General features: G+C 37.7%; 1 protein-coding gene across 1 annotated transcript; it reads left to right on the plus strand.

Annotated features, from left to right (window-relative positions):
* The first annotated feature begins 96 nt into the window (after positions 1–96).
* On the plus strand, positions 97–9128 carry MDH1B (malate dehydrogenase 1B, NAD (soluble)). The gene is made up of 10 exons (XM_010569205.1): positions 97–137; positions 552–664; positions 1621–1755; positions 1918–2060; positions 2734–3236; positions 4325–4466; positions 5439–5602; positions 6757–6896; positions 7626–7710; positions 9052–9128. The coding sequence occupies exons 1-10, from the start codon at positions 116–118 to the stop codon at positions 9126–9128; spliced, it is 1524 nt and encodes a 507-aa protein (XP_010567507.1). The 5' UTR covers positions 97–115.
* The last annotated feature ends 4086 nt before the right edge of the window (positions 9129–13214 follow it).

The following is a 13214-nucleotide window of genomic DNA, read 5'->3' on the forward strand; positions in this document are numbered from 1 at the left end:
GGCCTCGCGAGAGGGACGGCGCGGGCCGAGGGACAAACGTCCATGGCGCGTGGCGCGTTGCTGCGCAACGCCACGCCACGCCACGCCGAGGCGACCGTTGGAGGGTGCCGCGCGCATGGCCAAGCTGGTGCTGGCAGGTGAGGCGCCGCCGCCGCTCGTCCCTGCAGGCTTCGCAACTGTCCGTTCTTCTAGTCTCTCTTGCCAGCGGTGTCTGCACGGCACGCTGCCCCAGCCGTTCCCGAGTCAGCCTTCTCCCCTCACCCCGCCGGCGAGGCTTCTGCCTCTCTGCTGCTGTCCACCCCGGGGTGGCCTCCTCAGCCCCCTAAACGCTGGCTGCAGAGGCTGTTTCACCTCCGAAATCACCCTTTCGCTGCTGGCTCATATGCTGGCCCTGTTATTTCCTGGGAACTCACAGGATGCTGGCTATATAAGACTCTTTTTTAAGTGGAACAATTTTTAACGGGAACAATTAAAAAATGTGTGGCTCGTTAAGCCCTTATCAGTCAATGTCACAAAATCTTCCATCTGTGGTGGTGTCACTGTGTTCACAGGTAAGGCAAACTGCCCTTACTATGCCAAAGCTGAACTCCTGGCTGACTATCTCCAGGCTAACTTGCTGGACTTCAAGGTTCACAAGATCACTCAGCACCCTGACAAATGGGAGGTAAGGGTTGTAAGTCAAGTCGTTGGTAGATGCCCCAGTGTTCTACAAAGCAACAAATGTGCTTGCCTGCAGTATGTCTCTTCTTCTCCAGTATTACTGTTTTAATATGTGGGTAGAGGTACTGCAGAAACAGCTTTGGCAACAAAAGCCAGCCAGAAGAAAGGTTTGAACGTTGTGAGAGACTGGCATTCTCGCGAGTCTTCCCGCAGAAGATGGGCACAAAATATGGGCCAGCCTAAAGCTGTATTTTGTCAGTAAGAAGTTCATTATTTTCTTATCATGTATAAATGGGTACTCAGCCTGTAAATCTTTTGCACACTGTGATTGCATATGCATTCAGAGTTGTTACTTGTTAAGAGCATTTCTGGCATTCAAGGGCTTTGAATTACAATAGAAGTGCGAAATTAAATCTCACCTATTTGTTTACAGTGTGGGTGGGCCTTTCTGAGTACTTTTGCTGCAGACTTGTTGCCATGTCTACACTGTAGCCCCTATAAGGAACTCAGAAAACTGCAGTATTACTTCATGAGATAGACAGTACTACGATGTTTATTACCTCTTATATTTTGCTTGACACCTCAGCCAAGTAACTCGAACAGTTAAGTGAATAGCGATTAACCTCTGCAGCTTGCTTACCTTCTGTGGCTAAATAGGAATCCTCAGGTTACTCGCTGCTTCACAACATTGCTATCTTCACTACCACTAAGACAACTGAGCAAATTATAGCAGTAAAATCAAGCAGAAGTAAGACCTTTTGCTGAGGTGTCACAGTGTATCACCGTGCCTTGCTTTGTGTTATTCCCCCATTTTGCGCACACTTTTTGCTTACGTAAGTTGTGAAGCACCTTGTAATTATGTACTGAGAGGAAATAATAAGAATGTTTATATCTGTAACATTTAAGTGTTATCAAATGTGAAAAAGTATTAAAACCTTTTGGTGGGGATGTTTACATTAGCAGTGGCTTCATGACATATGTGAAATGAATGGATGGGAACACAGACAGTCTCCCATCATTTGGAGAGAACTGTTGGACCGTGGAGGGAAGGGTCTGCTTCTCGGAGGAGCTAATGATTTTCTGGAATATGCTCAGGTAATGAGCTGCCCTTAATACCGTAAACCCATATTTTACATTTTCTTATAATACTGTTGTTCTTCATTCCTCCTTCCACTGTAAACTAAAGCAATCCTTTCTAATGTTACCTTGCCGTGTTTGGGTTGCCATTTAATTAGAGATCATCCTTTTTGTTCTTAGCACTATTACGGCATCACCTCAATGATGTTGAGTGAGGAAATGTTAGACATTGCTGAGGAGAACCTGCAGGCGCATATTGAAGTTGAAAAAGAGGAGGAAGAGATTAAAAGTCTCATCAAGCCTTTGCAGATCTGGATCACCAGGTAAGAGTAAAAAGAATATCTATGAAGTTTCACTCAGCTTCAGAAGAATGCACTTTTTCCTATCACGTATAACAGGTGTAACCTCTGAAGTTATACACAAATCCCTGTAATTTGCTGGTTTGAATTAGGTTCTGTGCCCCTCAGTATGAGCATTCAGTATATAATTTAGAAATTATTTCTACTTTTGTTACATTTTGCACCAGTTTAAGTAAGAGATGTGAACAGGCAACATTTAGACCCCAGATCACCTTAGAGAAAAGCAAGTATTTACAAAATAGGCTAGGAATTTTGTGCAACTATTTTGCATTAAATGCTTTTGGAAATATTTAAATAAGTAAAGAGTCTCTTGCATTTCTAGCTTTAGAAATGTCTGTATTTCTGATAGTCCTAACAGAGCACCTTAAAAAAAATTGTGGTTCTTTAAAGACACTAATTTTTAAGTGACAGTATCAACTGAAATGTATAGGGTGGAAAAACCTCCAAATGAAAGGAGGATCCAACTGTTTTAATTTTTAACCTGTTAAAATGACAGAGCAATAAAAGATTCAAGCTAGTGGTCTATTTAAACATTATCAAATACAAAAGAAATATCTTTGTGTTTATTTATGTAATACTTCCAAACAAGCAGTGGTTAGTCATCAACTATAATTTTTCTATATTCTTCTCTTACCAGTGCATCAGGACCAATCTGTTATCAGCTGATCCCTCTGTTGGCAAATGGAGAAGTGTTTGGGATGACCACAGAAATCAGTATCCATTTGCTTGACACTGGCCAGTTTAAGGAAGTTCTTTGCGGTATTGTAATGGAAGCTGAAGATATGGCATTCCCACTTCTCCGCAGTATTTCAGAGCATACTGAAATAGATGAGGCTTTTGTTCAAGCCGATATTATCATTGTTCTTGATGATGTCCTCTTAAACTGTGAAGCCCAATCCCTTGAGAACTACATCAGAGAAGTGAGTGAGATCTGTCAAGTCTATGCTCCCCTAATTGAGAAGAATGCCAAGAGTGAGGTCAGAGTAATTTCATCAGGAAAAACCTTTGTAAACCTTAAGGCGATGATGATTATGACATATGGCCCATCCATTAAGCCTGAAAATGTCATTGCCATTGCGACATCCTGGGAAAGCGCTGCTAAAGCCATGCTGGCCAGGAAGTTGAATATGAACGCAGCAGGTGAATTTTTATGTGTTCTGGTAGCATTTGGGGAATTCAGTGGATGGACATCTTTGAGAGTACATATTTCATTGCAGAACGCAGTTGATGGGCATGCAGAAATGCAAGCACAGCAGTGCACCCACTGAATTGCGTGGCTGTACAGAATGCCAGGGTGTGACGAGCAGGTGCTACCGTTCTCTCCGCTTACTGCTATCTGGATCTGTGCCTGATCCCATGAATGTCGATTCTTTTGCTAACTCTTGGATGCAGCCCTGCCATTCTAGAGTGTATTTCTTGCGGGAAATATACTAAGAAGGACTGAGCTGTGTTGCGGATCAAGAACTAGGACTGCAAGATTGTATTTGAACTCTCCAGTGCGTTGTTATTTTGGAGACACACAAGCCAGCTGTGAATAAACATGACAACATACTGCTGTGCAGATAATGAGAGTATAGTAGAACTGTGTTGTAGTATTATTTCTGGGTTAATTAGCTTTCTTTCTGAGGTCAATTGTTATAGTTTGGTTATATTTGCATGGTTCTGCACTGCATAGCAAAGATGTGCTCCAACAGCCTGCTCAGCATCAGGATTCTTTCAATGTTGCAGGGGTAGGAACTGGTTATCAATGACAAGTCTAGATATTTTGAAGCCTAATAAAACAAAAAAGTATGTTAAGGGGCTGAATAGCCTACCAGCAGTTTATTTGAGAAATTCCTTTTGCACCAAAGCAGGTAGGGGTTTTTTTTTTTTTTTTTTTTACTGTTAGGCATTCTATATTTATGTGTACAAGATTTTAAAAGGAACATTGCTGTATGTTTGCAATATGACTTGTTTTGTTTTTTAACAGCTAACTATTTACTAGGTTTTACCTATTATGTAAAGTAACAGGATATAAATTAAAGTTCCTTTTTCAGTTTGTGATGAGGTTTCATATGTTATGGAGAACCTCATTGCATTTTTCAGATCAAATCTTTTCTGCTATCAAGGCAGAACACTGTATTAAAGAACAATTCATCTTGAAAGGGCCTTCTGAAGATCATCTAGTCCAGCTTACATTGTGAAAGTATTTGTCTCTTCATTAATCTATGTATTTTCCTCTGTTACAGGAGTTAAAGACGTGATTGTTTGGGGCAATATTACTGGCTGTAACTACATTGATTTATCACATGCAAAACTTTATGGATATGACTGTGCTCTTTGGGGGCCAGCTGATTTTCCACATCCTTTGTTGAATGTGATTTATGATAGGTACAGTATAGGTTTATTTTTTTAAAGTAAAACTAAATAACTGCTTTTAATCCAAGTTTATCTGAACGGTGTAATTAGCATTAAGAAAGGGTTTTGTTTTCAAGATTTGTCTTTACTGACTAGCGCTGTACATAAAGGAAAATTCAAATTGAAGTACTCAGTCTGCAAAAGAAGAGTAGTAGTTCCTAGTGCTACACATAGTTCTGACTCTTCTGCAAACTTTGTTTATAGCTATATTTTCCTACATATTATGTTTCTCTTCTATCATATCAGGAGCAGACTATAAGAAGTAATGAAAGTCGAGATAGTGACTTAGATGTCTAGTATGCATGAAGAAACTTTGAAATAATACTAAACATTTATCTGCATCTTGAAGTACCTGACTTCCACTGAACATATGGCCTGAGCACACTAATATTGGCAGTTTCCCAAAATAGACAATTTGTTAACATATGTAAAAATTATACCTGGCAGCTAGACAGCTTCTTGTGGAAAGAAAAGTAGCAGAGAAAGCATGGGTGCAGTGAGAGGGCAGCAGATGTGACATACACTCAGGCCTGGCTATATGGAGCTCCCACTCTGGTCTAAACCTAGCATTTATTGGACAGCAGATATTTCTTTTGTTCTATACTTGTACTGTGCCTAGCACAGGGGGATTATGGTTCATGGCTGGGTTCTTACGTAAGACGGTAATACATATAAATAATAATAGTAATAGAGGTTATGACTTCAGTACATGACCTAACTTTCATTAAGTAGTGCTTGTTGTTACCCTTTGAGCCACTTTTTGTTAGACCCTATTTTTTCTGTCTTTAAGTGCCTTGTCTTCAGCAGTGAAGTTTGAGTAAGTTTCGACTGTTCCCTCAGATTTAGTTCTTTTTTTTCCTCTAGAAAAATACTCTTCCTGCAGTTGTCTTAGTTTTTTCTTCTTTTTTTTCCTTTTTATTTTTTTCCCCCTTTTTTTGTCGGTAGCAAATGGATCCATTCAGAATTTCAATCTGCACAGAGTTCACTGAGCTCCCAGGTCTGTCATTGTGTTGGAATGTTACCTGCTCACGCGGTAGCCACTGTACTGAGATACTGGTATCATGGCTCTCCTCCTGGAGAGATCGTTTCTGTGGGAATACTTACTAAAGGTAAATCTACTTTTGCTTCACATATTCTCTTGTAGCTTTCCCCAGTATGTATAATGTTATTTTTTAATCAAGATTTTTAATTGAATAAAAACTTGTAAAACAAATCATGATATAATGGGAGGCTCAGAGTTTGCTTCAGCATAAGAACCTCCAAATCTAAGCAATTTTGCTCTCCAGAGCTTGTGATTTGATACTCACTTCTTATAAGCATCTCTTAGATTAATATTGTCTTGTCGCAGATTGTCTCTTAGTCTTTTAATTTAAATGCTTTTCTGGTGTATGTGTTTTGCACAAAGACTCTATAGTTCTTGGAGCCTAAGCTATAAAACCACGTTCTTCTTGTGTGGTTATGTGGACCAATAAATGGAATGTTTCACCACAGCCATTTAACCCTTGTATGAAATTAAAAATTTAATTTTTTCCCCTTTTTAAGATGTAAAATTGTTACAGCAATTGTGTTACAGCACAGTAAAGACATGGACCTGTTGGAGTGGGTTTGGAGGAGGGCCACAAAAATGATCAGAGGGATGAACACCTCTCCTATGAGGAAAGGCTGAGAGAGTTGCTGTTGTTCAGCCTGGAGAGGAGAAGGCTCTGGGGAGACCTTGTTGTGGCCTTTCAACATTTAAACGGGGCTTATAAGAAAGATGGGGACAGACTTTTTAGCAGGCCTATTGCGATAGGACAAGAGGTAATGGTTTTCAACTAAGAGGGTAGATTCGGACTAGATATAAGCAAGAAATTGTTACAATGAGTGTGGTGAGACACAGGAACAGGTTGCCCAGAGAGGCTGTATATGCCCCATCCCTGGAAACATTCAAGGTCATGTTGGACAAGGCTCTGAGCAACCTGATCTAGTTGAAGATGTCCCTGCTCATTGCAGGGGGGTTGGACAAAATGGCCTTTAAAGGTCTCTTCCAACCCAAACTATTCTATGATTCTATCATTCATGTATGTCTAACTAAAATACAAAGTTACAGTAAAAGGGGAGCTCTTCAGTCTTTGAACTGTACACTGAAAAAGCCAATCTCTGTTTATAGCAAGATCTTACAGTTTCAGCCTTTTCAAGTCTGTAAGACTTAATCTTGACACTGGTGAGGATGTGGTTTTAATCAGAAATAATATGTTTGAGTCATTTTTTCCTTCTTCTTCAGGTCAGTTTTGCATTCCTGAAGGAATTGTCTTCTCTATGCCAGTGAGGTTCCAGAATGGTAACTGGGAAGTCATGACAGAATTAGAAATCAATGAAACAACCCAAGAAGTTCTGGGACGCTTAGCCCATGAGCTGATTCAGGTGATTTTTTTTTGTATTTAGTAGTATGCACATTCTGCCACCTAGGGGTATGTTGCAATATAACTTTGAATACCAAGACCTTTAGTCCAAATGTTAGACGTATGAACTGCACGCATGCACTTATGCATGATAAATACCAGGTATTTATAAGTGTTAGTTAGTATTTTTATATTGGAATGAACAAACGACTGTTCTGTTGCCCAAAAAGGAGATGATAAAGTAAGTTTACCTATGTAAGTGTAGATTTTGCACCCCCAAGTTCTGCAGGCTTTGTGCAAAAAAAATAAATATTAGCTTTAATTTAATGCTTCAAGGTTCTAATGCTGCTGCTGTTGATTTTGTTTGTGTGGTATTCAGAGTAGTTCTATGCCAGGAGACATATCTTTTGGGATCCTTATGGCTGTGACTCTGCATGAATGAAGGCCAGATTTTACTAGAATTAGGCATTTTTCAGAAAATGCAAAATCAGTGAGCAGTAATTTCATCATTAACTTCTTGTCACTTAGTAAGACAAAAAGAATTTAATTTGACTAAATATTAAATACTAAAAAGACTGGTTGAAATTCTATGTTCTAGCTTCAATCAGATTTTGTGACTTTCAGTCATATTAGTAACATGCTAGGATTATTTTATTGTAACATATTTTAAGTTTGTGCTAGAAATTACAGTGGATGACAAGAATGGGTGATATTAAAACTGCTTTTTTTTTTTTTTTCCTCCCCCACTCAGGAAAAGCTCATTGCCCTAAAGGAAATAAAAGAAATGCATCCGTATGGAGCTGATAAAATCACTAGTAAAAAATATTTGCATCAAGGTGGGTTTTTCTCCCCATAAAAGATGAGATCAAGTTTTAAGGGAGAATTTAAGTAACGGATTCTTATTTTATGTCCCTTTCATTTAAAGCAGATATAAAATCCTTCAGGAAGGAATATAAATAACAAGTGCTTGTCTGATGTATCCTGACCATGTCTGGGGCATGGTGATAGGAAGGGCAAGCCTGCATGGTAGCAACCTTGTTTTTATCTGATAAGTTTCTATTGTGTCATTCATAGATCATGAATATAAAAGCTGAGCATAAATAATACATTTAGCATGACACATTTTATCTTAGGTTATTAGTAAATATAAAATCTTTTTAACCCAAGTAACTATTATTAGAAAAGCACTTTCACCATATGTCCTACTATATGTTTTTGAACTCTTTACTATACTATTCTTTACTGTCTAGAAATAATGAGTTGAATTTCTAACAGAGAAAAATATACTGTAAATTGGAACTCAAACTTCTCATTTTTCTGTTTGTTACAGTACCAAACAGTTCATTCAGTAGCTTTAGTCTATAAGCCAGTCAGAAGAAGAAAAGGTTGAGACACCCAAAGACAGTAGGCTAAAAAGAGAGATTCCTACTTTCTATAGAGAAGGCAGTCTTGGTAAGTGGCAGCCACATCTGCCACTTCTTCCAATTACAATAGATGAAAGATCTCTTAGAGATCCCGAGATTATAAATTATTAAGCAATTTCACTTTGTTTGTTAATGACACACCAAGTTCATCATGACTTAATTTTTTTAAATGCACAATGGTATGAGAGATTTCAACTAAAAATCTATAGAACAACTTTAATATTCCTTGCTAATATTTAGGAACTTGTGTGAAGGCTATAGCCTACATGATACTGCCATGGCAAAACTCCCCTGAATCCACAGTCTCCTTTTCCTGTGCAGAATAAAACCCCCACATTTTCTCCCAAGTCTGACTGTGCTGCTTTTCCTACCTATTTTGTTTTTCAACTTCTCTGTCCTCTTAAGATTATATAAAGGAAAAAAGAATCATTCATCAAAATAAGAACTGATAAACTTTAAAGTGTGTCTTATTTTCTTACTTTTCCCTATTCTCAGGTTCTGAAATCCCTGCACTTTCCTAATGTTCTAGCCGTTTCATTCTACTTTTAGGTCCCAGAGGCCTTTTTCCCTAGTTAGTTTTCTTTCTCCCTTCCTCCAAATTCTTTTCAGTACATTTATATCGGCACTTACCATACTATAAGCTGTTCTTCTGCATTAAGGGCAGGCTGAAGAATGAGGAAACTATTTGGAGCTTGATGCCCAGAGCCTTTAGTGAGCACATAAGCCTTTTGGTTACCCATGCTTGTTTCTCAGGAAAGGACTACAGACACAATCAGGTTTTCTTGATAAATGCAGAGTTTAATTATTCCACTAATCATGACTTTGATTAACCCAGACAGGAGATTCCCAATTAGGTAGGCATGTCCTTCCCTGTCTGCTCTCAACTTTTATGGCACTGCTTTTCTGTAGAGCTGTCATGTTCCTCTTGTGGCTGCTTTAAACACTAAGCAGAGGGCCTTTCCACTGCTAGCAGCTAACTGCTTAGTTGTGGCCTATTCTTGTGACATTAATATCAGGTATCATACTATTCAAGTTATACCGAAGTGCTCTGCTTATCTTCTGTGTAAGTAGTGTAGGAGCTTGGCAAAAATATGTACTTTTTTTGTTTTGTTTTTTTACAGAGATGGAAACCTTGCCTACTGGCTCACTTTAGCCAGAGTTGTCTGAAGGAGAAAATGCTGGAAATTCCCATAATAAAACAGTGTTTCCATTGCTCAAAAGAGCAAATTACAAAGAAAGGCTAAACATTGTCATAGCTTTTACAGTATCTTCCTCATCAAAAACCTGGAAATCTGTAGGCAGAAAAATATTTCAAAAATAGTGTGAACATAACGTTCTTAATCTGAAGACCAAAGTAAAATTCCTACTGACTTTAATGAGTCTAAGATTTCATTTACATCCAACAACTTATTTCTTCAGACCAATAAACTGTTTCAAAACCATTGTTTAATGTCTAAAGCATTCATATTATGACAATTTTGAGCAAGATTGTCACACATAGAGTAGCAGTTTTATAACTCTAAATTCTTGTTTCAAATGTAGTGGAACACAGTACTTGCATAAGAATATGTATTCTCAGGCAAAACTGATTTTTAACACTAAAATTTAAATGCATACATCTCCTTGGTGACAAGATCATTTTTGTCTCCATGTTTTTTATTTATTTCATGAGTTTCCTATGGATTACTCATATGTTTTAAGTCAAACATGCAGTTAAGTCCTTGTCTAAACAGAATTGTTGAGGAACCACTTTCACTTGCATGTCTTTGGTGTCTTAAAAGATGGAGACTGTGTTAAATGAAATATTATTTTACTTGCTGATTTTTTATCAGATGTGAGTCTTTAAAGCAAAATTAAAAGTTTCCTGTTCTTTGAATCAGATAGACATATTTAGAATAAATTCATTATTTCTGTTCAAGTGGAGGTTCAAACTCTGAACAGGGGTAGACTTCTTACATGAGGAAACCAAGAGGAGTTTATTTGTTATTTATCAGCTGACGTGGACAGAATGGGGAGGGGCGTCTCACTGGTCTTAGAAAGAAGAGCTCAGAAAGCTGGGATGTCGCAAGGGAGTTGGAAGAGTGAAATGTTCTTGCATGAAATGTATATGGAAGAAGCAACATTTACAGGAACTGAGATGTTGTTACAAGTATCTTCATGGAAGAGTTCACGTAGGAATTGTAGAGGCAGGTGTTGTAAAAAGTCTTGCAGAAAGTGGTTAGGAATCATTCATTTCATGAAGAAGTGGTCTCCAGGGAATTAGTTTCTAGTAGTGTATGCACAGAAAATTGCCTGAGTCTCACAGGAGCATCTGGAGGCAGATGTCTCAGGAGAGCACAGCAGGGAAGGATGCTACCAGTAGTCTTTACAAACTACTTAGCTTGTTCCATAGCTCCTTCTCCAAGACAGGAGAGGAAAAGTTAGCTTCTCTAATGTGTATTTACATTTGGGTTTTTTTCTATATGGGTTATGATTTGGCGGTCTTTTACACACTTAATTCTTCTATTCTGCCTATGGAGATAGTACTTCAAACAGAGTGCAATTCAAGCACCAACGCTGCACAGCTGTTAATGAGTAGGAAATTAACTGTTTCTGCAATATATAAGGCTTACCCGACTTCTGAGTCACTACCTGAAAACCACAGGCAAAGAATTTCTTCTCAGAGGTTGAGAGGGGAAAGACAAATGTCTTGGATATCTCTTGTATCCTAAATTATTCTAATTAGATTTGCCTAGTGGCCTGCAGGGAAATTCAGGTCTTTCCTCATGGAACCATAATAGAATGGAAAAGTTTCTTTTCCTAGGTTTTGCTTAGGAGAGAAAGAAAGAATAAATATAATAGGAAAGCTAAAATATGGTAACATATTCAAAGTTGATTATAGTTGTAACACAGTGATTGACTTAGTCATCACTAAGTTTGGTTTTTCTATAAGTAGTAAGTAAACTCTGGTACATATTTTCTCACAAGTTACTGAGTAATGCTATGTATGCAGGATATTCATAGCATTGATGAATCCTACTACCTGGGTGTTAGAGTAACAATTGAAAAAATTTATGAAAAGGGGCTTTAAGATAAATGTATCTTTCTTACAAATGTTAAATATATTCTGCATAAACCCTAGCATTTGGGTGTACTGAAGAGTGTGTAAACCTTCTGGCTGGTCTGAACAATTCTTATTCTAGGACGTTATCACCAGGACTTACTATTTTTCCTCTTTGTGTAGTTGCACCAACTGTTTGTTACAGCACACTCCTTTCTGCATTATTGTGCCAGCTTCCACCTCGTTTTCAGTCTCTATAGCAACGCTGTTTCTCAGCAACTGGGAGATGCTTTGTGAAGGCCCCTCAATTTAGAAATACTGCACTCCAACCATAAGAAAAAATTGCTTTGAAACAAAGATCAAAGAAGTTTTATCTTTAATAATTCAGGATATTTATTACTAATTAATTAGTATTCTCTGTTTTGACTGCTTAGACAATTACCTGATACTTTGATGTGGGCCTTTGCCAGGCATTTGTTGTGAGCAGCATTCATTTAAAAGCAAAACCTTTAGAACTATGTCTTGAAGTCAACTTTTAAGTGCTATAAAACTACTGGACTTTTCTGGCAGTGTCGTCTGACTTCTGGGCCTTTAGTAAGTAGCTGAGAGAAAGGTAAGTGCTGTTACTGTATTTAAGAGGAGACTGTAATTTTGGCCTTTGAACACAACATAGAATGTTTTCACCCTTCACAGGAAACAAAAGTAATTGTAGTTTATTTTATTCTTATTTAAAATATTGATCATATGTTGTCTGATTTCAAAAGAAGGAAGGCCTCTGTGATCAAGTCAATCTACTGGGAGATTTCTGCCTTACTTAATCTGCTTTGTCTTTCTCTATACTTTAACTTTATTATGTAGCATGCTTACAATGCATTTTATTTGCTAAAGTACATATTCTGAGAACCTGTATAGGCAAACAAAATAACATGTAAGTAATCAAACATGTTACTTTTCTTGCACATTCCAATGGGATTCAAGAATAAGGCTACTCTTGTTCTGCATATGAGACTATTTGTGTTAATGGTATTGGGGTTTACAATTGTAAAAAAATATTTCCTGTACATTTGTGATAATTTTAAAATTATTTTTTGTTTTGTGGAAGTGTTTTTAATTATTAATAAAGGGGTCATGTAGCTGAAATACAACACACTGACTGAAATAGTGTATCAATGAGCAGAGTTAGTTGAGATTTGATGGCAGGCAGATACTGCTTCTACTTTCATATTATGTTCATTAAAAAGTAGATGTGCTAACGCTGAAGTAGATCCTGTTGATTTCACCCAAGCACTCCTGCTGCAGTCAAGATCTGGACTCTCCATAGAGTTTTGTATATAAAAATGTAGAGTGTACATATGTTAATAATGCCTTTCATAACTTTTTGGAGGGAGGGTTCATGGATATGATGTTATGATGTTGCACAATGACAGCCAGTTTGGTAAACACATAAACACATACTTAACTTTGAGACCACAAATACCCTAATACAAGAGTATAGTGTGTTTATCCATCCAGGTAATTTAAAGGTTAGACATTGCACTGTACTGGATAGAGAGCTTGTCATCTTACAGTAAGTATCAAGTACTAATAGATTATGCGTGCTGTCTAACTCGGTGAAGTCAGTGGATCTGTTCTTATTTGAGTGAGCAAATTCTAAGGAGTGAGTTCTAATTTAAGTGAGTTTAACCTGTGTATTTTTACATTCATCCTTTTGCTTTACTTTATGTACCTTTAGTGGAAAGAAAAAAAGGAGGAAAACATGAGACAAGCTGTGTGTTTGTAAGTCTATCTTTCAGGTTGCTACATGTAGCTTTCACTAAACACTTATGTTTAATTCATTGCTCAGAATCTTCTGATTTCATTGATTCCATACATTGAC

The sequence above is a fragment of the Haliaeetus leucocephalus genome, unplaced genomic scaffold (assembly GCF_000737465.1).
Source record: "Haliaeetus leucocephalus isolate CR32 unplaced genomic scaffold, Haliaeetus_leucocephalus-4.0 Scaffold1, whole genome shotgun sequence".
Classification (NCBI taxonomy): domain Eukaryota; kingdom Metazoa; phylum Chordata; class Aves; order Accipitriformes; family Accipitridae; genus Haliaeetus; species Haliaeetus leucocephalus.